General features: G+C 38.8%; 1 protein-coding gene, 1 long non-coding RNA gene and 1 pseudogene across 2 annotated transcripts; 1 reads left to right on the top strand and 2 right to left on the bottom strand.

Annotated features, from left to right (window-relative positions):
• Positions 1-706: 706 nt before the first annotated feature.
• LOC149401242 (craniofacial development protein) lies at positions 707-2,912 on the bottom strand. The gene is made up of 3 exons (XM_089613875.1): positions 2,076-2,912; positions 1,525-1,642; positions 707-1,450 (listed from the first exon to the last, which is right to left on the bottom strand). Exons 1-3 carry the CDS (start codon positions 2,825-2,827, stop codon positions 1,169-1,171), a joined length of 1,152 nt encoding a protein of 383 aa, XP_089470001.1. The 5' UTR covers positions 2,828-2,912; the 3' UTR covers positions 707-1,168.
• A 5,043-nt stretch (positions 2,913-7,955) lies between these two features.
• LOC149401240 (uncharacterized) lies at positions 7,956-15,558 on the top strand (annotated as a pseudogene).
• On the bottom strand, positions 11,041-12,771 carry LOC149401241 (uncharacterized). Its single transcript, XR_016296733.1, has 3 exons — positions 12,525-12,771; positions 11,659-11,759; positions 11,041-11,278 (listed from the first exon to the last, which is right to left on the bottom strand). It is a non-coding gene; the product is annotated as an uncharacterized LOC149401241 (long non-coding RNA).
• Positions 15,559-27,420: the final 11,862 nt, after the last annotated feature.

Raw genomic sequence — 27,420 nt, 5'->3', positions numbered from 1 at the left:
CCATAATGCAAAAAATCAGTTCGACCCAGTTAAAAATTTCATAAAATTGGGGTTTACCTCGAGAAAACCAGAGTTTATCGCAATTCTAAATAAAAATATAAATAAAATAAATTTAAATAAAAAATAAAAGTTATGAAAATTTATTTTATATTTATATATTATTAAAAATCTACCGATTTTTTTCCCGAAAAACTCGAGTAAATCCTTACGATAAGGGGTATACCCATAAATTCTGAGCACCGACACGACAATGGTAAACAATATGTCAAACAATAATGGTAAACACTTCAATCTCTCTGTCACGAAAGCCATTCCTAGTTTTTTTTTTTAATATGCCCTTCTACTTTTCAATTCAACAAATTCAAAATGAATGGAACATAGCCTAAACCCACTTACTCGAATTGGAATGATTGTGTCTTGGAAAGAAAAAAAAAATGTCACTAATAATATAAGATCTCAAACAATTATTCATTGGATTCTAAAAAATAAATGATGTAAAATTAAATAATGGTGATATTTATTGCATGGTGGTTTGTCTGACTGTGATTACCCTATCAATCCTAGCATTTAGCTCTTTTACGCAAAAGCTAATGTTAAACAATAACATATTATAACACACGAGTCGCGGCAAGTGAAAGTCAAAAGTCAACTTTCTCTCAATGGGATCATGGGAAAATAAATTTAAACAGTAAGAAGAAAAAGAAAGTAAAAAATGACCAGCCAAAGCCCCATAAGTTACTAATCTGTTACAAACTCATAAGTTTGACCAGAGATAAACGGTCTGAGGAACAAGTCAACCACACTACACAGTACCCAGAACACTAAAAAAAACATGGGGTCCAAAATTAAATCCCAATATTCTGGAAGTCTACACAACATTGTTTGCCTGTGAAGACATTCAGATTTGCAAGATCTAACTTGCATGTAACGAAATTCAAGCCTTATAATCAAAGTCCTAGACCATCTTGCAGAACCATTGTCATAATTAGTTGTAGTGAAGCGTTTTTAATCACCTGAAAGAAACTCGATCGCTTATCAATCCCCATAGTTCGTTCCGGGGCTGCAAATTATTTTGGGCCGATTTTCACATCACCGAACGCTGGCATCGCATAAAGCCACAGGCTTTACGATTCATCATCAGTGACAAGAACCGATTAATTTGGACATCTCAACTACTTGATATCATGAACTTGGTCCTGCTTGCGCCGCGTTGAGAAAGAGCCTTTTTGCTTTGTGAAGTAGTTTGGCTTAGCTTTATGACCTCATTTATCGATCGGCTAATCAACGCCTTAATGTAGTCGCTGACATGCAACTGCGGAGGCAAGGATTCCAAAGCATACTGAGTTATTACAATCATAACATCGGTTAGTATCAACTTCTTGGTATCTGTTTTGTGCAATTTCCGGTTCACAAACTTGCAAGATTGATTCAACGCACATTTGCCACAAACCTGGTAAGAAGACCCATACATAAGCAACCAAAACTAAGCCATATAAAATAAAATAATATTAAAAAAAAACTCACAGTTTGTTCTCGAACTTGAAAAAACTTTCGTAGCCTTTTCGCAGCCGAAACGATCTTCCATTCAAGCGACGGACAGCCTAAGAGTAGCACATTTTTCACGTGATTCCCTGGAATCCATCTGGTAATCCAACAATCAAGTGATCAACATTAAAATCATGAACTAAAGCAAGACAACAAAGACGCTACCCAATTTATTATAGCAGGAATGAAGCCACTGTTCTGTGAATCTTGTTTCAACATGAAAAAAATACCAACCAAAACCCTAGTAACTCTCTCTCAGCAGAAAAAAGCTCGAAATGTAAACTGTGATTGCCAGAAAGTCATCTGATAATCCGAAAATCAACATTAAAATCCTAAATAACATAAAATAAAGTAAAAACAGCAGAGAAGCTACACAGAAGGCAGATATGACTAAATCATAATCCCTGGTTAAAGTTTCAAATTTTGAACTGTGAACAAATATCAACCAATTCACATCAGACACTATTCATTCAAACGCGAAAATTATCACTGTTGATAATGATAGCAGATATCAAGCAAAAAGTTCTTACTTTGCAATCTTTTGGTTGTCTTTACCAAACTTCTCCGCAGCGATAGCTATTGATCTCCGGCCAAAGTCATCGTCTAACAAACTGAAATCCAAACCATTCTCAGCATCATCATCATCATTTGTCTTGGTCGGGAAACCTGCTTCGTCAAAATAGCCTCCGTCGTACAAATGCCTCACTAGAAACTTCACATCTCTCGGAAGCTCCATCGCTCTCTCCTCGCTGGACTCGATCCGATTCGCGAAATCGCTTCCGAACCGCTTCACTGTTTTCAGATTCAACAAAACACTCTCCAAATTCCTCGAGTCTCTCTTGGCCTCGTTTCTCTCACAGTCGATCGTCTTCCCGCCGGGCTCAATCCGGCTCAAGAACTTGCTCCCGAAGCTCTTCACTGTTTTCAAATTTCTCAAAACACTCTTCACATTTCTCGAGCCTCTCTTGGCCTCGTTTCTCACACCGTCGATGGCCTTCTCGCCGGACTCGAATATATTCGCGGACTCGCTGTCAGAGCGCTTCTCTGTTCTCAAACTCCTCAAAAAAGTCACTACTTGTTTCCAGTCTCTCCCGGAATCGTTTTTCTCTTCGTCGATGGACGGAATGCATGGGGTATCTTTGGGTCTGGGGAGTCTAGAACCCTTGTTCGCTGGAGTTGCTCTGAAGAGGGAGAAGTCGCAGAAAGATCTGAAATGGAGTCTCAGGAGGAGAGAGCCGCGCTGGTTTTGCGAATGGGATATTAGGGTTTTGAAGACGGACATGAATTGGTTTGTTAGGATTTTTGGAGACCTAATTTAGTGATTGTAAATGAAGGCAAATGGGTAGGAAAATATATGAAATGGCCTTCTGTTCGTCTAATATTGCTAAGAGTATCGAGGCTTTGGCTCGACTTTTTCTTTTTACAATATAACGGTGGTAATTTATGATGTGAATAATAATTTTATCCTTTTTAATTTTTTAATCCCTTTATCCTGCAGGTTTGATCCATCTCGGGCATTGGAGGGTATCGAAAGTTCCGGTTTCAAAAGTTAAATGAAAGGAGACCAAACCCAATAGCAACATGAGTCTCAGTGGTCCTGAGCATGCGGAGTCATCGGAGAGAGGTATCGATGATTTCGACACATTAGTAAGCCCCCTGAGCCTTATACATTTTAGCCGATTTTCTTTTTTGAGCCACTCCTATCTAACCTATATTTTTTTTATCCTACCCTTTTTTCTTGAACCGATTGATAGAAATACTTTGCTGTGACAATGAATGAGGACAAAGTTTGTTGTTGAGAGAATGAACACTGAGACAAGTATGGGAGAGTGATCAATGAAATCTGAGGTCAAAGTTTGTTGTTGAGAAATGGTTAGTAACACAAGTGTGGGGGAGTGATGAATGTAATATGGGTTAAAAAAAAAAATAGCCATATATTTCTCTCTTAAAAAAAAACAAATAAACAAAAAAAAAGAACAATAAATAATTGAGAGAACGTATAAGCTTATACATTGGGGGATGAGAGTGTGATAGTACAACAATGCTTGAGTTAATAAGCACGAGACATATGTGAAAGTGTGAAAAAAGGCGTATTAATCTCCAACATTAGTACAAGTACTTCTGTGTCGCTAAAGAGTGTTTCTATCATGAAGTTCTTGAAACCTTTCAGAAAATCTCCTTATTCCCGTTTCTCATGAGCCAAAATTTAACCCAATGGCCCCGTTACAACCTTGCAAAGACCTCTTGATCTTGTGCGAAGCCTGCGACGTAGTGGAGAGCCCAATGGAGAAGGTAAGATGCTGAGAAGGTAATTAAAACATCGGAGTTCCTGATAGGAATTAATGGTTGATTGGTATTATGCACAATTCCATAGATGATAGCTTGGTTAACACACACACACACACAATCTCTCTCTCTCTCTCTCTCTCTCTCTCTCTCTCTCTCTCTCTCTCTCTTATGCAAAAAAAAAAAGTTAAGGATCACATGTGTTTTGTTGGACGGTTTGAAGCGTTGTATATTTCAGGAAACTACAAAAGAGACAAAAGATGTTTGTAGGTATCATCACTGGAAGCCCTCAGGAGACAGCACTCGTCCTCTATGGGCCACCTAGGAGTTTAACGGTTTTTTTTTTCTTTCATTGTTTTAAGTATTTTATTTTCTTTCAATAAACGGTTGCTCGAGGACTAGCAATATTCTAGTGTGGGGGAGTTTGATAGGGTGTTAAATCTATAAATATTTTATATTGGATTCATATGCATTTTAATTATAAAATTATATTTATGAATCTAAATAATGTGTTTATGATGTTATAGATTTATTTGGAGATAAAGAATTAAAAGGGTGTGAAAGTCCAGCAAATAGAGGCAAAAAATAAAGATGGAAAAGTCTGGAAGAATTCTTGCCGGAGAGATTGTACATTCTACCACAACATTTTACAAGTTCACGTTTGTTTATTAATCGCCAATAAGCTAGAGATGCATTATAATCTTTAATAGCTAAAGTGGGATGATAATGATTATGAGCCTAATATCTAAACTGGGGTAAAAGCCCATTACGTGAGCTTGGAAGAATTATAGCCCATCACGTGAGTTGTTGGATAATAATCGGTTACCAGGAGAAGAAAAAAGAGAAGGGAGATATATAACAGAGGAAGGACGAAGGAAAAAAGGAGGGAAGAAAAAGAAGAGAGTTGCATAGGAGCGGCGATTGCTACTGGACGGCTACAACACTTCAAAATACTTTTATTCTTTTCTCTTTTTCTGATTCAATAATGTGTGACTAAATTCCTTAATGGTTTGGAGAAATTTCAAAACCCTAGTTCTATGACTTGAATTGAATATTGCAAAGTTCCTTGAGTAATCTATGAAATTGTGTTTCTCTCTATTTGATGTTTTCCTATGAATTGTGTTTGAATTGTTTAGGAAGCTTACTAAATTATTTATACATGCTTTGATAGCTAGTTTGAATATCGGGATTGTCTATGATCAACGGTTTGAATTGTGGCAAAAATATGGGATTATGCATTTATGAACATATTGTGAGAAAGACCTTGTTTAATTAATACGCTTGATTAGTTAAACTCGATTAGCCAGTTTTTAGAGAGTATTGCCAATTCTAGGTTAGTTCAATAACGCGTGTTAGGAATTAATAAGGATTGAGTGTTAGAATTCATGCATTCGGGTTCAAGCAAATCTTAGGAGGAATGGCGCAATACGAAATTCATGTTAGGCTAGTGGTGGCGAGAAATCCCTTGACCATAATCATCTCATTAGTGAAAGTTCTCGTTATTTTTATTCGTTGATTGTTTTAGTTAATTTTCTCTCGTGTTTTTATTATTATTGTTACAAGAAAAATCCCCCGGTTAATTTAGTTGAGAAAATAGAAGAATCGTAACTATTGTGTTTCTGTGGGATCGACCCTTATTTTCCCTATACTATTGCTAGTGTTGGAATTAATCTAGGGTTAAGAAAATATTTAACGCTTCGAGCAAGCGACATAATTTAAAAATTTTCTTTAAAACAAGTAAAACGTTTTTACTAACCTAGACAAAGAGCAAGTACATATAAATTAAAACTATTAATTAGCATTAAATGTTTACTAACCTTTGAGAAGCTTGAACATTGAGAAGCCTTAGGAAGGTTGAAACGTTCGTCTCTCCTCGCAGCACGTCCCTCTTCTTTCCTCGGGAACTCGAGCAACCACGAAAGTTTCTATCACAATAATCACTCGAGAGATAAAGGAATTAGTGTGTGGGCACTTTTAAACACGACGACTCAAGAACAAGTCTCAAAGTCGAGAGCTAAAACACTAGGTGAAATGTGGACCTAGGTGCAAAAAAAAAAACGAAAGAAAACTAGAGAGAGAGAGAGAGGGAGAGTGGCGGCCACCACAAGGTCTAGAGAGAGAAGCTCTCAATCTCTAACTTATGTGGAATGAATGAAATGAGAGGAATAAGGGTCCTATTTATAGGAGAAGAGTTGGCCTTGGAAAAAAGTAGTTTCCTCTTTTTTCAAGCATTCATGAGCAAATCTTATTTCATCTTTTCCCTTTGCTTTACACATCCAACATAGGCTTCTAGAAGCCTTGGATTTGTTTCCCCTTTTGTTATCCCTTAGCCTTGTTGGCTGAATTCCCTCTTTCCTTATGGAGGAAATTTGTTTCCTCTTTTTCTTTTGGCAAGTATCTTCATACATCAATGCATAAAATAATCTCTCTTTTTCTAGCTATGTTGAACGGCCAAGTCCTCTAGAGTGGGCATCTAGATGCTTCTTCATTTGTTCATGACAACATAAGAAAAGCCCATTAAGAATTTTATAGTAAAATTCTATGAAATGAAATTAATCCACAAGGCCCAATAAAATTGTTATGGCCGAGTGATAATATGTCATCATATGACAATGTCAAAAAATTTATTGACATTCATTTCATCTTATGTCCAAAAAGACAAAAATACCTTTTTGACAATTTTCGTAAAACTTGTCTCGTTCTTGTTTTGACTTAGCTTCTAGTTTAACTATTCCTACTCGATAGGATTTGTGATAATGACCTCATGGATCCAAATGAACAAAGCTCAAAAGTTCACAAACCTTTTCCAAGTTTAGTTTAATGTCAATTGACTCCACTAAAGAGTTGACACTGAAAATCTCTCGGTTCAAATGTATTTATTTTCTACTCAAGAATTCAACTTAATTGTGATGAGTGGATCCACTTAATATTATCTATGTTTACCCTTCATGAATATCATCAGCTAGTCGGGATTTACAAAATTACCATTTTACCCTTCTAGCTGTTATTTCCTCAACTCATTTGTCGCTTGTGAATAAGTTGGAAACAATGTATTGACGAGGAGTTAACAAGTCACATTGTTTCATCCAAAAGAGTCATGACTCAATTTGGACACTGGCCAGTTAATTTATTCATATACCAAGGAACACAGCATGAGGTGATATACATTGTATTTCGGCAATCTTGTACATGAATTCCATATCTATGAGATCTTCACAAAGTTACTCATGACATCTTCATAACTTAGTACTTCACCAATAGGTCTTGTTAAGAATCACATAGTGAATTCGAACTCTGACTTTCTCAAATGAGAATACGTAAGCTATGAAATGGCATGTCTCATTTTAGGATTGAGGTAAGCATGATGCAATTCATACGTAGTGACTTCGAGACATAAGAGGTTAAATGATTTGTTCTTATCTTGTCTCTAGAAGTGCACTGGTCAATTCAGTACCTTCAGAAGATACTTAAAAGAATTATAAAGTCTCCAACTCTCAATGTCCCATAACCTGACATCATAGATTCTCCTAACAATCGTACTGAGATCAGTAGTCATTTGATCCTTAGATTGTGAATATATAGTTTTAAGCAAACCATGAAAAGTTTGTTCATGCAAATCTACATTTGTCTCTTCATGTGTTGTTAGGTTTGTTTATGGACTAAAGACTAAGGTTTTATCATAAAGCTTTAGACAAGGAAGAATGAATGAACGTTTCAACTTTTATTAATAAATAAGCAATTACAAGCAAGAGTCTTCGTGAGCCTATATGACATCAAATGTACATAAATAAACACTACTACTCTTCTTGTGGGCACCATTGACAACAGTTAGGAAGTGAGGTTCTAAATTTGACGTATTCACGACACCGTCAAATTTTTGGCGCCGTTGCCGAGGACGCGGCAATAGTTTTTGATATATTTTTTATTTTCTTTTATTTATTTTATTTCTCAATCTTTATTTTATTTGTCTCATGTGTATGTCTCACAACGAGATCGCCGAAAGACTAGCAAGAATCAAAGCATTTAGTGCATAGTTTAATCCACTTTTCAAAGAAGAGGAGAAGGAAGTGGAAGAAACAATGGCGAATAACAATCGTACACTAAAGGAGTTGGCAGCCCCGTTGCTAGACCAACAACCGATGGGCATTCAGTTTCCGGCAAACGATACGGGTTTTGAGCTGAAATCTGGGCTTATTCATCTATTGCCCAAGTTTCATGGTCTTCCCAGTGAGGACCCCGACAAGCACGTCATGGAGTTTCATGTTGTGTGTTCGAGTATGAAGCCAGCCGGAGTCACAGAAGATCAAATCAAGTTGAAAGCTTTTCCATTCTCACTTGCAGATATTGCGAGGGATTGGCTCTATTTCATTCCAGCGGGATCTGTGACTACGTGGATGGAGATGAAGCGGTTATTCTTAGAGAAGTATTTTCCGGCGTCAAAAGCTTTTTTAATCCGCAAGGCGATATGCGGGATCCGTCAAAACTCTGGTGAGACGCTATACGAATATTGGGAGCGATTTAAGCGACTATGTGCAAGCTGCCCACACCATCAGATTGCTGAGCAACTTCTAATCTAGTATTTCTATGAAGGCTTATTACCCATGGAGATGAGCATGATTGATGCCGCTAGCGGAGGTGCATTAGTTGATAAAAACACCAAACCCTGCACGCGCACTTATCTCCAACATGGCAGCGAATTCCCAACAGTTTGGAACGCGTTCAAGCTTGGTTCAACGAGTTAATGAGGTTGATTCTTCCTCACTTAGTAAACAAATCTCTACACTTACATCGTTAGTCCAACAACTTGCTATGGGACAAGTACAACAACAACGACCTTGCGGGATTTGTGCGGTGGTGGGCCATCCCACAAATATGTGCCCAACTTTGCAAGAGGCATCACCTGAAGAAGCTAATGCACTCGGTGGGTTCCCGGGATAGCCAATGTCAAATACTTACAACAACTCTTGGAGGAATCACCCTAATTTGAGCTACGGAAATCAACGCCAAGGGCCTACGCAGTTTCAGCGTCAACAAGCTCCAGGTCAAGGGCAAGAAATCTCATTGAGTGATATGGTCAGAGCTCTTTGCACGTCTCAAACACAGTTCATATAGAAAACTGAAGCATATATGCAAACGACCGACACATATCTTCAACACATAGATAATCAGATCGAGCAAATGGCTACATTGCTCAACCAGTTAGAAGCTCAGAACTCGGGTAAACACCCATCACAACCGCAAATTACTATCATGTGCATAATAGGCAATAGACGGTTCGAAAGAGCTATGCTTGATTTGGGAGCCTTTATCAATGTGATGCCATACTCTATATACGCTTTTCTAAATCTGGGACCGCTTGAGGAGACCGGAATTATCATACAGTCGGCTGATCGTTCTACAACTCGTCCAATTGGAGTTGTTGAAGATGTCATAGTTCAAGTCAACCAACTAATTTTTCTAGCGGATTTCTATGTTCTAGAGATGGAAGCAGATTCATCACTGTCTACGACACCGATTTACTTGGCAGACCGTTCCTAAAGACCGCAAGAACAAAAATTGATTTCCATGACGGGTCTCTCACGATGGAGTTTGACGGAGAGATAATCCGTTTTAACATTTATGAAGCCATGCGTTATCCTAGCGATGTGCACACTATTTGCGGCATTGACATCATCGAGGAATTGTCACAAAAAGTGTTTAAACTATACGGAGACGACGATGTCGATATTTCTTTTCGGGAAAGTGTCGAGATCAGTGATGAAAATGCAGAATTAATCATCACCACCTCGGGCTACACCGCAAAGATGGAGAACATTACAGCACTCAATGCACCACTGCAACTTAAACAAAAGGATGTACAATACATCGAGCTCCCTGCCGCTGTAGAAAAGGTGCTGCCTTCAATCCAAAAGGCTCCCCAACTTTAATTAGAGCCATTGCCAGATTATTTGAAGTATGTGTTTCTTGGAGAGAACGTGTCACGACCCGCGAGCGACAGCTCGCCCACGAACCGCGACTGATCAACTCAAATCTGTACATAACTCACATAATTTAAACATAATATCTCATAAGATTATATAATAAAATAGTTTGCGAAAATTCGGGGAAATTTTTCGCTTTTATAACTTAGAGTCTTATAGCGACTCTTATACAAATATGTTCCGGAACGTTTTATCAGAAGATACTAACCCCCGATTAAGAAACCCCATAGCCCATAGGTCAAGGCAATGCGTGCTCGGTCTCGGTCTTCAGTCTCGTTTCCCGCTTACGAGCCTTTCCCTTATCTACATTACCAAAGGTCATAAAACTATGAGTCGATTGACTCAGTAAGTGGGAGTCTATCTATAAAGTAAAAGACTAATGCCATGTGACGTGCAAACAAACACATAAGAATGCAGAATGAATGCTAGATGCAGCTAGATTCTAAGACTAGAGCATGACTGACGCGTGGCCACACTCTATCTACATACTTGCCGCTTTACCAGATCGTACATCCTCTCCTGCTACAATCTCCAAACGACAAGAAACCAGCCTCAGACCTCGAGCAGCGATCTTACGGCGGCTTGGGTATTTTAAAATTGTCTGGGATCCACTAGTGGTACCATCTTCATCTGACGTCGGCGCATGTGTGCCGTCTTGGCACGACAATGAGTTCACTCGAGGCGGCTGCTCATTGTTGAATGGGTTCACTCTAGGCGACTGCCCATTACCATCGGGTTCGCTCGTGGCGACTGCCCGTTATCGTTGGGTTCGCTCGAGGCGACTGCCCATTACCATCGGGTTCGCCCATGGCGTCTTCCCGTATTGTTGGGTTCTTCCCAGTTTTGAGTACTCAGCGCCATACAGACCACCTTGGTCTGCCACAAACACAAGTCGTTAACTTGTGGGTACCACCGACAACAGTTAATTAAAATTTGGGTACCCTGCAGCTAGCAGCGTACACGCTAAACTTATATACGGAAGAGCGTAACGGGATAAACCCCGAAAGAAATTATTGTTTCCCTTTGAAGCTCGTTAAGTGTTTTAAGTTGAAAGCTCGAAATGTGACTTCCGAACTCTCTACTCTCGATCGAATTTGAGAGTCTATCGCTCTTCCGTCCTCTCGATTCTAACCTACTTCCTAGAGTTAGAAGAGAGTCTAACTATACACAGAGCAAACGTGGCTGATTCAAGTTAGCGTTTGAACCTAACGGGCGTACCCGAACTAAGTTTTCAAGCAAGAGTGGCCGAAGCCTTAACTTTCGAGTTTATTCATTTTAGGCTTTTACCTACTCTTGTTTACTAGCAAGCAAATGCACAAACAAACAGGGTTATACCCTTGGTAAGTAGTTGACTTATGTCTCCTCACTTACCCGGAATTGTTCGACAGAAAGCTTGACGATTCCCGAAGATGTCTTGCTTCACACGTTCTTCGAGGCACTTGGCACTTGTCGAAACGTCGGAAGAACTAGCATCCGAAGTTGAACATCCGTTAGTTATTGGATTCGAGTTTACTTAAAGAGGATGTGGTTCGTTGTCGGGATTAGAGTTGGTTCGGAATTCGAGAATTTAATTTATTATTCCTCGGTTTTCCGGAAGTTAAACTTATTCAAGACTCGCGTACTCTCGTATCGAGAATGATACGAAATAAAGTTCAACGAGTAATCATGAGTCTTAAATAAATTAAATAATCCGAAATTAAAATAACCGAGAATTCCAAACGAATAATAAATTAAACTCACAAACGTTATTAAATAAATAATCATAAATTATTTATTTAAATACTGAAAATACATTTCATAAAACAAACTAAGAGTATTTAAACGCTATAAGCGATTTAAAACTCACGAGTTAATCGAGCTTTATTTCGATAACTCCTTTATCCTTATATCTTCAAAAACCGGCCTTGTCGTTTTCGACTCGTCGGGTTCCCGCTCGTCCGTCAAGATCTGTAATTCAAACCCGGAATCCCATAACGAGTTAACATCTTAATTCCAACTCTAATAAACTTCCAAAATCCAAATCCCGTTTTCATAACTTACAACCCGAACCCAAAACCAATTCAAGCGAACTCAACCCGAATCCAACTAACCGAAAACGTCCTAACACAACAACGATCACAAACATATCAAACCGAGGCTCATAAATCAATCCATAAAACAGTCTCAACACCTCACATGACCCAATATAGCTCACGGCCAAAACACACAACCAAACTAAACAATTTCAAAACCTCAAAACAAACCCACGGTCAAGCAACTACTCAACCCAAGGTATATAGGTTCTCAGATTTATCCTAACAGCCTCAGATAACAACAATTCATCGCAAATCTGAAAACAAACCTTAAAGATTCACACGGCCAAGAGCAATCCCAATGAAAATTCGTCCAAAAATTCAACAGAATTCCAAACAGCCATTATCAACCAAAACTCAAGCTTTAAACAGGTTTAGAACGTCTCAGAATCATCACATAACTCGCAGAAATCAAAAGCCCCAAACAAAACCTAGTTTATCACATTTTCGGCCAAATTTCATACCAAAACCAAGAAAATTCATAACAATGCTCAAATCCGAGTTAGGAACATCTTTAATCAAGTCCCACAACCAATTAAAACCCATCAATTCCACTGATTTCGACTCGGATTCAAAACCCCCAATTTCACAAGCTATGAACCCTAGCTTTGAATCCAAACCAAGGAGAAGAAATCCTCACCTTAATCAGCGAAATCCCTTGCTTCCACTGCTTCCTCGTCCTCTTCCCGGTGATTTCCCCTTGCTCCGACGTCCCGGTGGTTCACGGTGAGCTCGCGGCGGAGTGCTTCCTCGGCGTGGACGCGCGGCAACGTGGCTCGATGGCTTGATGGCGTGCAAAGAAGAAAGGAAGGAGAAGAGTGAGAGAGGATGGCGGTGATGATGAGGCTTGGTGACGGTGAAGATGGAGCTCGGTGTTGTTTTTTTTTCCTTTTCCTGGTTCTTTTGGCCGAGTGATGTGAGGAAGAAGAGGGAGAGAAGAGAGATGGAGACCGAGAATGAGAGAAAGAAAGAGAGTGATGAGGGGTGACGTGGCCGAGAAAGAGAGAGGGAGAGTGGAATCAGTGGCTACGTGGCATTCTCACGTTACGCCATGCGGTACAAGCGGTCCACTCAAACTTTGACGCGATTCTCTTAAAATGACCCCTTTTTCCTCTTTTTCTTTCAATCTCGTCCTTCAAAATGTTGCACATAAGTCCTTTTAAAATAAAATCTCACAATCATGTCCTTAATTAATTAAAAATAATCTTGAAAAATAATCGAGAAAATTAATATGATTTCTCGTTATTTTGAATATACTTAAGGGATCTCGGAATTTATTTTTTTCTCTCGAGATTTAAATCTCCGAGTATGTTTCGAATAATAATATTGAATTACTCGAATATTCCCATTTCGAAATTCCATCGACCTTAAATATTTTCATTTTCCAAGATATTTAAAATTTAAGGGTGTCTCATATGCAACAAGAATTTGAAATAAAACTCGTCCATTTTATTCAAATTCACAAGTCGAGCGTTTACAAAAGTTTATACATTACAGAACGAGACACTTCCGGTAATTATTGCCAAAAGCCTCACCGAAAATCAAAAGAAGAAGCTAGTGCAAGTACTCATGGAGTACAAAACTACGATCGGTTGGACAGTTGCCGATATAAAGGGAATTAGCCCCTCTATTTGCATGCACAGAATTCTTCTCGAGGAAGATTCCAAGCCCGCTCGAGATGGTCAAAGGCGACTGAACCCACCGATGACGGAGGTTGTGAAAAATGAGGTATTGAAACTCCTTGATGTTGGCGTAATCTACCCAATATCGGATAGTCGATGTGTGAGCCCTGTACAATGTGTTCCGAAGAACATGGGGATCACGGTCGTCGGGAATGAAGAAGACGAGCTAGTCCCCATGCGAGTTCAAAACGGGTGGAGAATGTGTATCGATTACAGAAAGGTCAACAAAGCTACTCGCAAAGATCACTTTCCTCTACCGTTTATTGATCAGATGCTAGAGAGGTTAGCCGGCCACTCCCACTACTGCTTCCTCGATGGATATTCGGGGTATAATCAGATCGTGATCGCACCGGAGGATCAAGATAAGACAACATTCACGTGTCCATTCGGCACTTTTGCTTACTTCTGAATGCCATTCAGCCTATGCAACGCGCCCGCAAGATTTCAACGATGCATGATGAGCATATTTTCGGAGTATGCCGAGAACATCATCGAAGTCTTCATGGATGATTTCAGTGTACATGGTAACTCTTTCGACTCGTGTCTCTCTAATTTAACAATTATTTTGAAAAGATGTGGTGAAACCAACTTCGTGTTAAATTGGGAGAAGTGTCACTTCATGGTGGATCATGGGATTGTGTTGGGGCACGTTATTTCATCTCGAGGAATTGAGGTCGACAAGGCCAAAGTCGATCTAATTCGCTTTCTATCCCCACCGACAAATGTGAAAGGGGTACGTTGTTTTCTTGGTCATGCGAGGTTTTATAGAAGATTCATAAAAGATTTCTCGAAGATTGCAAACCTGCTCTGTCATCTATTGCAAAAAGATACTTCATTTGTATGTGATACAAAGTGTATGGCTGCTTTTGAAAGACTTAAGGAGCTGCTGACCACAACGTCTATTATCCGACCACTGGATTGGAATATGCCTTTTGAGATCATGTACGACGCTAGTGATTATGCAGTTGGATCAGTCCTCGGGCAGCGAGTCAACAACACACCTTACGTCGTGTATTATGCTTCTCGGACGCTGAATGATGCGCAATAAACTATACAACAACCGAGAAAGAATTGCTCGCGATCGTCTTCTCTCTTGAGAAATTTCGCTCTTATCTACTCGAGACAAAGGTGATACTTTATTCTGACCATGTTGCATTGAAGTATCTGTTGACAAAAAAAGGAAGCCAAACCACGCCTACTTCGCTGGATTTTACTCATTCAAGAGTTTGATTTGGAAATTTGAGATCAGAAAGGGCCCGAGAATTCTGTTGCTGATCGCTTGAACTGACTCATTCGCGCAGAGGAAGACTTGCCTTTGAGGGATGAATTTCCCGATGAGCAACTCATGGCCGTGAACTTGGTCGAGGTATCGTGGTATGCCGATATTGCAAAGCCACTGGTAAAATACCTCCAGGATTCTCTCGGATCCAAGGAGATAAGCTACGCCGAGATGCTCGATACTACTTTTGGGAAGATCCATATTTATTCAAGAACGGTACCGATCAGATCATTAGGCACTGCGTTCCGCTATCCGAGTTTCAGTCTATTCTTACTCATTGTCATTCTCAAGCATGTGGAGGACACTTCGGACCGAAACACACATCTGCACGAGTGCTCGAGTATGGGTTCTTTTGGCCTTCTATTTTTCGTGACGCGTATGTTTTTTGCAAGGCTTGTGACCGATGCCAACATACAGGTAACATTACTTCGAACAATGAGATGCCTCAAATTCCAATTCTTGTTGTTGATATATTTTATGTTTGGGGCATTGATTTTATGGGGCCATTCCCGACTTCAAGTGGCTACAACTACATTCTTCTCGCCGACGACTACGTCTCTAAATGGGTTGAAGCCAAGGCCACACGCATGGATGACTCAAAAACAGTGGTTGAGTTCATTAAAGATAATATATTAGTACGATACGGTACACCGCGTGCTCTTATAAGTGATCGTGGCACCCACTTTTACAACCGATCAGTTGCAGCTCTTTAGAGGCGATATGGTGTCACACACAAAGTCACTATAGCTTATCACCCACAAGAAAACGGGCAGGCAGAGGTCTCTAATCGTGAAGTCAAATCGATTTTAGAGAAGACAGTTTCGCCAAATCGTAAAGATTGATCCCCGCGGCTACATGATGCTTTTGTTAGGAATTCTTGCCCACGAGAAGATACTTATGTAAATTCTAGTTGAAATTATAAATAAAATAAAGTTTGACATTCATTATCTATTTGAATTGAAAGCGTTATTTCTTATTTAATGAGATCTATTAAACATTCATTATTCCATAGCCTCCGTATCTAACTGAGTCACGTGCTGGGCACCTGAGTTCGGGCGGTGCGCTAAAACATGGTCGATGACTGATATACGCATGGAAAACTATTTCTAAAGTCATATATGTGGAACACATAGGTGAAGGTTGATCACTATGTGGGAGCATTCTACACTTGTGGTAAGTGTACGACTTGGACAGGTCTTGGTGTAGATGTGTCGTTTAAGGACCGTTACGACACACTAACCAAGGCCACTATGATGGTCATAGTGAGACTTGATCTAAATCCTGAAGTGATCATGGACACTGGGTTATGTTACTGAGCTCTTTGACTCATTCGCTAAAAGGCTATTCATGCTAATCACATCTTATGTCATGGGAGTTTTCTCAGAGCATAATTCGAGTGGGAAATGATTTACAGATACGGAATCCAGCCTACCTGAAAGAAGGTTAATGTTCTCTCACCTAAGGGTTGATTCCAGAACCGACAGATTGCGCGCACTTTCGAAGTAAGTAACGTTCGAAAGAATCTTTCGCTAGGGAAGCAACAATGCTTAGGGCTGATATGTATCAAGGGAAGTATAACGGAATAAATTGACTTCTCTCGATACGGGTTGAACCTGGAGGATCTTGATCACGAACTGACTATATCAGTGGACACTCGTCACGATGAATAGATATAATTCTAGTATAAAGGAGAGTTCAGTATTGGCTTACAAAGTGGAGTATTTGACCAAGATTAAACGAATCGATGGAAAAAGAAAAAGGACTATTTCGTCTTTTTCATCGGATTTGTTAAGCTTCTATTACTAGGTCCATAGTCCTCGATTCGGTTCTGATAAAGGCGGATAAGAACTTTCGTATAATAATGTTTATCATTATTTATCTCACTTGCTGTAATTATGATTGACAGCATTAATTCTGGAAAACGGGTATTCGCAGAATTAAATAAATATTTATGGTAGAATTGTTTATTTATTGTTTGATCAAGTAAATAAACAATTATTAATTATTTGTTTATTGTTGGACCAAGTAAATAAATGATTAATTGGGTTTTAAGCAATTGAGCCTTGCACACATGGAAAAGTCGAAATAGGGTTTATGGCACTAGGATTTGCGCAAATCTCCTTGGCCGTGTGCCATCAAGTTCGAAAATTTCAAAATTGGTATTTACCAATATTTTCTCTTTAGTTGTTTAAATAAAGGAGAGAGAATAATATAAGATATTGTCCTATATTCTCTCCTTATTTAAAGGAAAGTATTTAGGAGAATATATGATAATATATTTAAAGGAAATAATATATTCTCCTTTATTATCTCACTAAATAAAATATTCTCTATTTAAATAGAGAATAATATCGCATAGATATTGATCTCATGGATGAGAGAAAAAGTAGGATTCACTTGTTGAGATCCAATGGCCTAGATTTAATCCACTAGTGTGAACACAATAAAAGGAAATAAAATATTTTGGAAGATTCCATGAATATCTCCTTTTACTACTATAAATAGGGGTTCATGAGAAAACAAAAATAAGCCATTAATTTGAGAAAACTTCGTGCATCCTAGCCTTCATTGGCCGTGCACTTCTGCTTCTCTTCCCCTCGGAAATTCGTTTCCATTCTTAGTAAAATAAGAGCGAGATCTCGAAACACCTAATTTCGTGATCTAGTGAGATAAAGACTGTGCCCACACATCTTTCTCATTCGTCTAGGAGATTACGTTTCGGAATACTAAGGTATCATCCTCGAGTCCTTCATCAAGACGACGCAAGGAGTACGCGATTGGGTTAGGAGCGTTCTGTAGCTGAACCGAAAATCAATGTAAGTATTCGTTTACTCTTATATCGGTTGCTTGACATATATGCTCGCGTATAATTTTAATTAACGTAAATCTAGATCTTGTCATATAATCAATGAATCAATTAGCTCATGATTAGCGTAACTAATTATTTTTCCGCATTAATATGGTTATATGAGGGAATCATCCCCAACAAGTGGTATTAGAGCTAGTCGATTTACTTAATTAATTGATTCATTCATGTGATTAAATTTAATATGGTTTGAATGAATTTATAATTTGATATGAATTCATGCAATTCAATATATGATTATGTGAATTGTGATTTGTGGTTGATCGTAGAATTTTTGATTCTCGCTTTTCTAGTTTTTTTGTACACCCGAAATTCAAAGGGTATAGGATTTTTTGTAAATCTTTTATTATTATTATTGTTGTAATCCGACGAGCGACGTTCTTGATGACGACGATCGGCGAGAGACGAGACGGACACACAACGAAGAAGCATGACGGACGAAGAAAGCCTCAACGACTATGCCACAAGAAAACTTGTCACAAATTTTTGTGACAAGTCTCGGCCATCCTCTTCGTGCCGGGCCGCGCCCTCGTGGCAGCGGCGGTCCGGTGCAGCCTCAAGTCTAATCTTGACCTAGGTCAAGATTAGAGGATTCGTTCGGGCCTCAGCCCAGAAACCTTAGTGGGCCCACGGGCCCACTCATTAAAAAAAATTAGAAAAAATAAATAATTTGATATTGATTTATTTTTCTAAAGGACATAAGAATGGGCCCAATTGAATCCTTGGGCCAATATGATTGGACTCATCTTGATTTATTTTTTAAGAGTCAATTAGGATACGATCAACACAAATCAAACCATGCTTGCTATGCTTGTTTATTTAATTGTTTTGCCATGCTTGTACGATATAACTTAGATCATGTATCGTATGTTAATGGTTTTCATGGGCTTTCATTCATTAAAATTGTCTAATTGGATTAGGATAGTTAATTAATGAATGAGTTGAACAGATCGGAGAGCTTTGTCACCAAGCCGATAAGAGGCTAAGCTGAGAGGTACTTAAGAAGACCTAGTGTCTCACCTTCTCTACTGGGAGCTTTTCCGTGAAGGAATACTATTAGGATAATCAAGACTAGAATGTCACAATTTTCCTAATCACTAAGCTATATCGAAACTTATTGTTTTTAAGGGTAGTTTAGAATCACTCGAGCTTTAATATGATTTAGTAAACACGAGTGTATCACCTAGATTAAAGTTAATGCTAGGAAATTAAAATACTAAAAGTATATTGAGTCTTAGGCCTTCAACATTGACACAACACCGTGAGGATGAAAGATCCCCTCGTGACCGGCGGTTTTCTAAACATGGTGGTCAGTTCCATTCGGAAGGGCTTTTCTGATTCCAATACCAAGGTTGTGTCTCTGACGATAGGTGGGAGGGTTGATCTCTGCGTGTACTAGTTACGCTAGTGCGTATGGGCTAAATTTCTTTCACTGAAATGTAGGGTCGACTCATGCATGAACCAACCGGTGGTTGCTCATATGGCCAACGATTCCTATTAAAATGGTAGTCAGTGAGCATAATTATGAAGGTACATGTACTGTGATTGTTCACTAATTTGAGATGGTTCTCATTTTCACTAGGTGCACTCTGTTATGTCACCAGAGTGAAACGGACTGTGACTATTAGTCGAATTACCTTGGAATATAAAAAACTGGGTCTTTTAAATCTTTAGTATTTTTCCCCGTGCTTATGCATTATTTTTTTTATTTCCTAAATTTATATGATGAATGTTTTTTTCTTTTCAATAGTAATTTATGTAGTTGTATTTTATTAATTTCAGCATGGCTTCGAATTATAATCTCTTGACGTATATTATGGATAACAAAATGAAGTCTGGTGAATGCACAGTTCTCTATATGAGAAACATGTCGGATTGAATGAATCAAGCCGCCTTTCGGGGCACAAAGATTGATGAGGCAACTCGGGTTGAAATCATTCTGAATTCACTCGCCGAGGAATACGCCGACTTTGTCATTTACTTTCGTGGTTTTGGCCCGGATTATAAGATGATGAAGTTTCAAAGCGAACTTCTTTCTTGGCGTGATGGTTTGATAGAGTATACTTACCATCAGGTGCAACCGAGTTTGGCACCACAGCCTCGTCCACCTTCACCAGAAGATTTACCATTAGAGAATGTTCTCGTAATGGAAAAACCATCACTTATAGTGATTCCTGATGATGATGACATCAGCCCTGAGTCGTGTGAAGGTAATGTGCCGTTCACTCACTTACATGTATTAGAAGCATTATATGCCGGAGATTCTCTCTCGTCTTGGATAATTGATTCGGGAGCAACTAATCATGTTTGTACAACCTTACAGGTGTTTGACTCGTGGGAGGAACTGAGGGGAGACGAACTACAGCTTAGAGTGGGGAACGGAGAGTCCGTCACGGCTAAATCTTTAGGAATTGTTCGACTCCGATTTGGAAATAAATATTTGATATTAGATTCAGTTTATTTTATACCTGGGTTCTGTAGAAACCTAATTTCAGTTTCTGAATTACTTAAACAAAATTTTTCTTTATCTGTGAATGAGAAAACTATGAGTGTTTCTTTAGATGGAAGAATAATATGTGATGCCTTATTATATAATGGTTTATATGTATTAACTCCTGAAAATAAATGTTCATTTAATGCTGAAATGTTTAAAGTAGCTAAACCCACATCTAATAAGAAAATTAAACTGTCTAGTGATGAACAAACCTATTTATAGCACTTAAGACTTGGTCATGTAAATATAAAGAGGCTAGAGAGGCTTTCAAGGCTTGGGCCGTTGAAACACCTTCAAGTGGGAACTCTACCTGTTTGTGAATCCTGTATTGAAGGAAAAATGACCAAGCGATATTTTGCTGGAAAAGGATTAAGAGCCACCGAAACTCTGCAACTTGTTCACTCTGACGTCTGTGGACCAATGAGTGAAGCTGCGAGAGGCGGTTATGAATACTTCGTCACATTTACTGACGACTATTCTAGATATGGTTTCATTTACCTAATGCAACGAAAATTTGAAACTTTTAGTAAGTTCAAAGAATTTCATGCTTGTGTTGAAAACCAATTGGGTAAGACTATTAAGACCTTTCGATCAGATCGGGGAGGCGAGTTCTTAGAACAATGAGTTCACCGATTACTTGCTTGAGCATGGGATTGAGTCGCAATTATCGGCTCTTGGTAACCCTCAACAAAATGGGGTTGCTGAAAGGAGAAATAGAACTCTATTAGACATGGTAAGATCCATGATTAGCTACTCTTCACTTTCAACATCTTTCTGGGGTTATGCATTGAAGACTGCCATGTATATCTTAAATCAAGTTCCTTCAAAATCTGTATCCGAAACACCCAAAGTACTATGGAATGGAGCACCTGAAGGTTTGCGTCACTTCCGTATTTAGGGTTGTCCCGCTCATGTCTTGAAAAAGAAATCAAGCAAGCTGGAACCAAGAACAAACGTTTGTTTCTTTGTTGGTTTTCCAGAAGGTACAAAAGGAGGTATTTTTTATGATCCTATTGATAAGAAAACATTCGTTTCAACTCATGCTACTTTTCTTGAAGATGATTATGTTAAAAGTCACAAACCTCGAAGTACAATTATACTCGAGGAAACTGTTAAACCAACCCCGAAGACTAACGTCCAAGGGAATCCATCTCCACCTACATTTGTTGTGAGAGTGGGAGATGAAGAAGAAAACACAAACGTTGGTCCAAGTGCTACACTGCCTCGTCGTAGCGGGAGGGTCTCTAGAGAGCCCGACCGATATCTTGGTTTTGAAGCAAACGTCGTTGCCTTGGATGCGAACGACGACGACTCCGTGTCATTTAATGACGTCATGGTCGACTTGGACAAAGAAAAATGGCTAGAAGCCATGGATCTAGAGATAGAGTCTATGCACTCGAACTCAGTCTGGACTTTTGTAGATGCACCCTAACAAATTAGACCGATTGGGTGCAACTGGATCTATAAGAGGAAGAAAGGAGCTGATGGACAAGTCGAAACCTTTAAGGCTAGACTTGTGGCTAAGGGTTTTATCCAAAGAGAAGGAATCGACTACGACGAAACCTTCTCTCATGTAGCCATGTTTAAATCCATCATAATTCTTCTGGCCATTGCCGTTCATTACGATTATGAGATTTGGCAAATGGACGTAAAGACAACATTCTTGAATGGCTATCTGGGAGAAGAAATCTATATGGCTCAACCAGATGGATTCATAGAAAAGGGTCAAGAGCACAAGGTTTGCAAATTATTGAAGTCCATTTATGGACTCAAGCAAGCGTCTAGATCCTGGAACCAAAGGTTTGATGAGGTTATCAATATCTATGGTTTCGAACAAAACCTTTCTGAGCCTTGTGTTTACAAATACTCGAAGAAAGTAGTTGTTTTCTTAGTCCTTTATGTAGACGATATCCTCCTTATAGGAAGTGATATTAAAGTAATGTCTTACATAAAGGAGTGGCTGGAAAAGCAATTCCAAATGAAGGATTTGGGGAATGCTGCCTTTGTTCTAGGAATCCAAATCATTCATGATAGGAAGAGCAAACTACTAGCTCTGTCTCAAGGTACTTATATAGATAAGGTACTTTCTCGCTTCTCGATGCAAAATTCCCATGGGGTGTTGTTTCCAATTCGTTCAGGAAAGTTCCTGTCGAAAGAGCAGTATCCTAAGACACCGCAAGAAGTGGATGATATGAGTCGAGTTCCATATGCCTCAGCAGTTGGGAGTCTGATGTATGCCATGTTATGTACTAGACCCGACGTATGCTATGCAGTGAGAGTTGTTAGTAGATACCAGTCAAACCCTGATCAAGAACATTGGGTAGCTGTTAAGCATATCCTAAAATATCTTAAGAGAACTAGAGACATGATGCTTGTATACACAAGTAATGACTTGGTGATACAAGGATACACTGACTCTGATTTTCAGGCAGACCGTGACATGTTGAAGTCAACGTCTGGGTCAGTTTTCACTCTCAATGGAGGAGCGATTGTCTGGAGAAGCGTTAAGCAATCTAGTATCGCAGACTCTACTATGGAAGCTGAATATATTGTAGCTTCCGAGGCAGCCAAAGAGGCTGTTTGGCTTAAGAATTTCTTAGCCGAACTGGAGGTAGTTCCTAACATGAACGAGCATGTGCAACTCCACTATGATAACACTGGAGCCATTGCAAACTCGAAGGAACCTTGCAGCCATAAGAGAGGAAAGCATATAGAGCGAAAATACCACCTTATAAGAGAAATAGTTCGAAGAAGAGACGTGGCAGTCGTGAAGATCTTGACGTTGGACAACATCGCGGATCCAATGACAAAGGGACTATCTGAACATGTGTTCGTGAAACACGTGGGAGGAATGGGCCTTAGATACCTGCCATATCTTCTCTAGGTCAAAGTGGGAGATTGTTAGGAATTCTTGCCCACGAGAAGATACTTATGTAAATTCTAGTTGAAATTATTAATAAAATAAAGTTTGACATTTATTATCTATTTGAATTGAAAGCATTATATCTTATTTGATGGGATCTATCAAACATTCATTATTCCATAGCCTCCGTATCTAACTGAGTCACGTGCTGGGCACCTGAGTTCGGGCGGTGTGCTAAAACATGGTCGATGACTGATATACGCATGGAAAACTATTTCTAAAGTCATATATGTGGAACACATAGGTGAAGGCTGATCACTATGTGGGAGCATTCTACACTTGTGGTAAGTGTACGACTTGGACAGGTCTTGGTGTAGATGTCTCGTTTGAGGACCATTACGACACACTAACCGAGGCCACTATGATGGTCACAGTGAGACTTGATATAAATCCTGAAGTGATCATGGACACTGGGTTATGTTACTGAGCTCTTTGACTCATTCGCTAAAAGGCTATTCATGCTAATCACAGCTTATGTCATGGGAGTTTTCTCAGAGCATAATTCGAGTGGTAAATGATTTACAGATACGGAATCTAGCCTTCCTGAAAGAAGGTTAATGTTCTCTCACCTAAGGGTTGATTCCAGAACCGACAGATTGCGCGCACTTTCGAAGTAAGTAACGTTCAAAAGAATCTTTCGCTAGGGAAGCAACAATGCTTAGGGCTGATATGTATCAAGGGAAGTATAACGGAATAAATTGACTTCTCTCGATACGGGTTGAACCTGGAGGATCTTGATCACGAACTGACTATATCAGTGGACACTCGTCACGATGAATAAATATAATTCTAGTATAAAGGAGAGTTCAGTCTTGGCTTACAAAGTGGAGTATTTGACCAAGATTAAACGAATCGATGGAAAAAGAGAAAAGACTATTTCGTCTTTTTCATCGGATTTGTTAAGCTTCTATTACTAGATCCATAGTCCCCGATTCGGCTCTGATAAAGGCGGATAAGAACTTTCGTATAATAATGTTTATCATTATTCATCTCACTTGCTGTAATTATGATTGACAGCATTAATTCTGGAAAACGGGTATTCGCAGAATTAAATAAATATTTATGGTAGAATTGTTTATTTATTGTTTGATCAAGTAAATAAAAAATTATTAATTATTTATTTAATGTTGGACCAAGTAAATAAATGATTAATTGGGTTTTAAGCAATTGAGCCTTGCACACATGGAAAAGTCGAAATAGGGTTTATGGCACTAGGATTTGCGCAAATCTCCTTGGCCGTGTGCCATCAAGTTCGAAAATTTCAAAATTGGTATTTACCAATATTTTCTCTTTAGTTGTTTAAATAAAGGAGAGAGAATAATATAAGATATTGTCCTATATTCTCTCCTTATTTAAAGGAAAGTATTTATGAGAATATATGAGAATATATTTAAAGGAAATAATATATTCTCCTTTATTATCTCACTAAATAAAATATTCTCTATTTAAATAGAGAATAATATCCCATAGATATTGATCTCATGGATGAGAGAAAAAGTAGGATTCACTTGTTGAGATCCAATGGCCTAGATTTAATCCACTAGTGTGAACACAATAAAAGGAAATAAAATATTCTGCAAGATTCCATGAATATCTCCTTTTACTACTATAAATAGGGTTCATGAGAAGGCAAAAATAAGCAATTAATTTGAGAAAACTTCGTGCATCCTAGCCTTCCTTGGCCGTGCACTTTTGCTTCTCTTCCCCTCGGAAATTCGTTTCCATTCTTAGTAAAATAAGAGCGAGATCTCGAAACACCTAGTTTCGTGATCTAGTGCGATAAAGACTGTGCCCACACATCTTTCTTATTCATCTCGGAGATTACGTTTCGGAAGACTAAGGTGTCATCCTCGAGTCCTTCATCAAGACGACGCAAGGAGTACGCGATTGGTTTAGGAGCGTTCTGTAGCTGAACCGAAAATCAATGTAAGTATTCGTTTACTCTTATATCGGTTGCTTGACATATATGCTCTCGTATAATTTTAATTAACGTAAATCTAGATCTTGTCATATAATCAATGAATTAATTAGCTCATGATTAGCGTAATTAATTATTTTTCCGCATTAATATGGTTATATGGGGGAATCATCCCCAACAGCTTTTTGCACCCATCAGGACATCACCATATCGGCTGGTTTATGGAGAACCATGCCATCTTCCTGTGGAATTAGAGCATAGAGCATGGTGGGCGATTAAGCAATGCAACATGAGTTGTGATTCAGCAGGTGAACAACGCAAATTGCAGATTCAAGAACTTGAAGAGATCCGGAATGATGTTTATGAAAGTTCAAGGATATACAAAGAAAAAGCCAAGGCATATCATGATTCAAAGCTTATACGGAAGGAATTCGCGGTTGGGCAGAAAGTCTTATTATACCATTCTAGACTTAGATTATTTCCAGGCTAGCTACGTTCTCGAGGGCTTTGACCTTTTGTAGTCCTCGATGTGTCTCCGCATAGAACAATAGAGATTCAGAGCCTCGATACACAAAAGGTTTTCAGAATTAACGGGCATAGACTCAAGCCATACTACGAGTCATTCCCAACAGAAGAGGTTGAGGTGATCACTCTCGCGGAGGTAACTTATGATGCGTGATGGTTTTACTGTGTCGGGCCGAGGACATTAAACCAAGTGCTGGTTGGGAGGCAACCCGAACGCCGAAACATGTTTGTATCCTTTATTTGTTCTAATTTAGTTCATATATCTTTAAAAAAAATCATTCAGGTTTTATTATTTATTTAATTTTTTTTCTGCACTTATTCCTCACTATTCCAGTACTTAAAAAAATGTTATTCTTGTTTTCCTTTTTGTTTAAAAAAAAATCATGACAACAAAGAAGATAGAGATCACTATGAATGTTGATTAAATGAGCGTGTCTGTTCAGGGAGTCTTCTTCTTCCTCCCTTTATATTTTTTTTACTTGGGGGGGGTCATAAAGTTGTGTTTTTCTATTCTTGCTTTTAGTTTTGTTCTAGGTTAGGATGTTTCGTTTTGCAGTCGAATGAAGTGAAAAATGTGGATTTCTGAAAGGAAAAATCTTGTGATCTTAATATTGTTGCTGAACATTTTTCATGCAAAAATAATGGAAAAAAGTCATATATCACGTTCGTTAACCACGCCGTGAGTCCAGGAAAGTTGCAGAATACCTGATATTGTTGTTCCTATTAATATCTCAATTACTTTCTCAATCTCAATTGTAGATCATAGTATCAGACTTCTTTAGCGGTTACTCGAGGCGAACGATCGTGGTGCAAAACACAGGAGATGATCAAGGCTATTAGGAGTTAACACCATGGCCAAAAAGACCAGTTCTTAAATTGATGTTTTTTTTAAAACGTACCGATTAGTAAGCCCCCCGAGCCTTATTCATTTTAGCCGGTTTTCTTTTCTGAGCCACTCCTACCTAGCCTATATTTTTTTATCCTACCCTTTGTTCTTGAACCGATTGATAGAAATACTTTGCTGTGACAATGAATGAGGACAGAGTTTGTTGTTGAGAGGATGGACAATGAGACAAGTGTGCTAGAGTGATCAATGAAATCTGAGGTCAAAGTTTGTTGTTGAGAGATGGTTAGTAAGACAAGTGTGGGGGAGTGATCAATGTTATATGGGTTAAAAAAAATAGCCATATGTTTCTCTCTTAAAAAAACAAACAAACAAACCAAAAGAACAAGAAATAATTGAGAGAACATACAAGCTTATACATTGGGGGCTGAGAGTGTGAGAGTACAACAATGCTTGAGTTAATAAACACGAGACATATGTGAAAGTGTGAAAAAGGGTGTATTAATCTCCAACATTAATACAAGTAATTATGTGTCGCTAAAGGGTGTTTCTATCATGAAGTTCTTGAAACCTCTCAGAAAATCTCCTTATTCCCATTTCTCATGAGCCAAAATTTAACCTAATGGCCCCGTTACAACCTTGCAAAGACCTCTTGATCTTGTGCGAAGCCTGCGATGTAGTGGGAGCCCAATGGAGAAGGTAAGATGTTGAGAAGGTAATTAAAACATCGGAGTTCCTGATAGGAATTAATGGTTGATTGGTATTATGCACAATTCCATAGATGATAGCTTGGTTAACACACACACACACACACAATCTCTCTCTCTCTCTCTCTCTCTCTCTCTCTCTCTCTCTCTCTTATGCAAAAAAAATGTTAAGTATCACTTGTGTTTTGTTGGACGGTTTGAAGCGTTGTTTATTTTAGGAGACTACAAAAGAGACAAAAGATGTTTGTTGGTATCATCACTGGAAGCCCTCACGAGACGACACTCGTCCTCTATGGGC

The sequence above is a fragment of the Urtica dioica genome, chromosome 4 (genome assembly GCF_054948205.1).
Source record: "Urtica dioica subsp. dioica isolate 48M chromosome 4, U.dioica_male_clone48M_v1_H2, whole genome shotgun sequence".
Taxonomy (NCBI): domain Eukaryota; kingdom Viridiplantae; phylum Streptophyta; class Magnoliopsida; order Rosales; family Urticaceae; genus Urtica; species Urtica dioica.
Note: the sequence above shows the minus strand (reverse complement) of the source record. Positions and strands in the feature narration are given on the sequence as shown.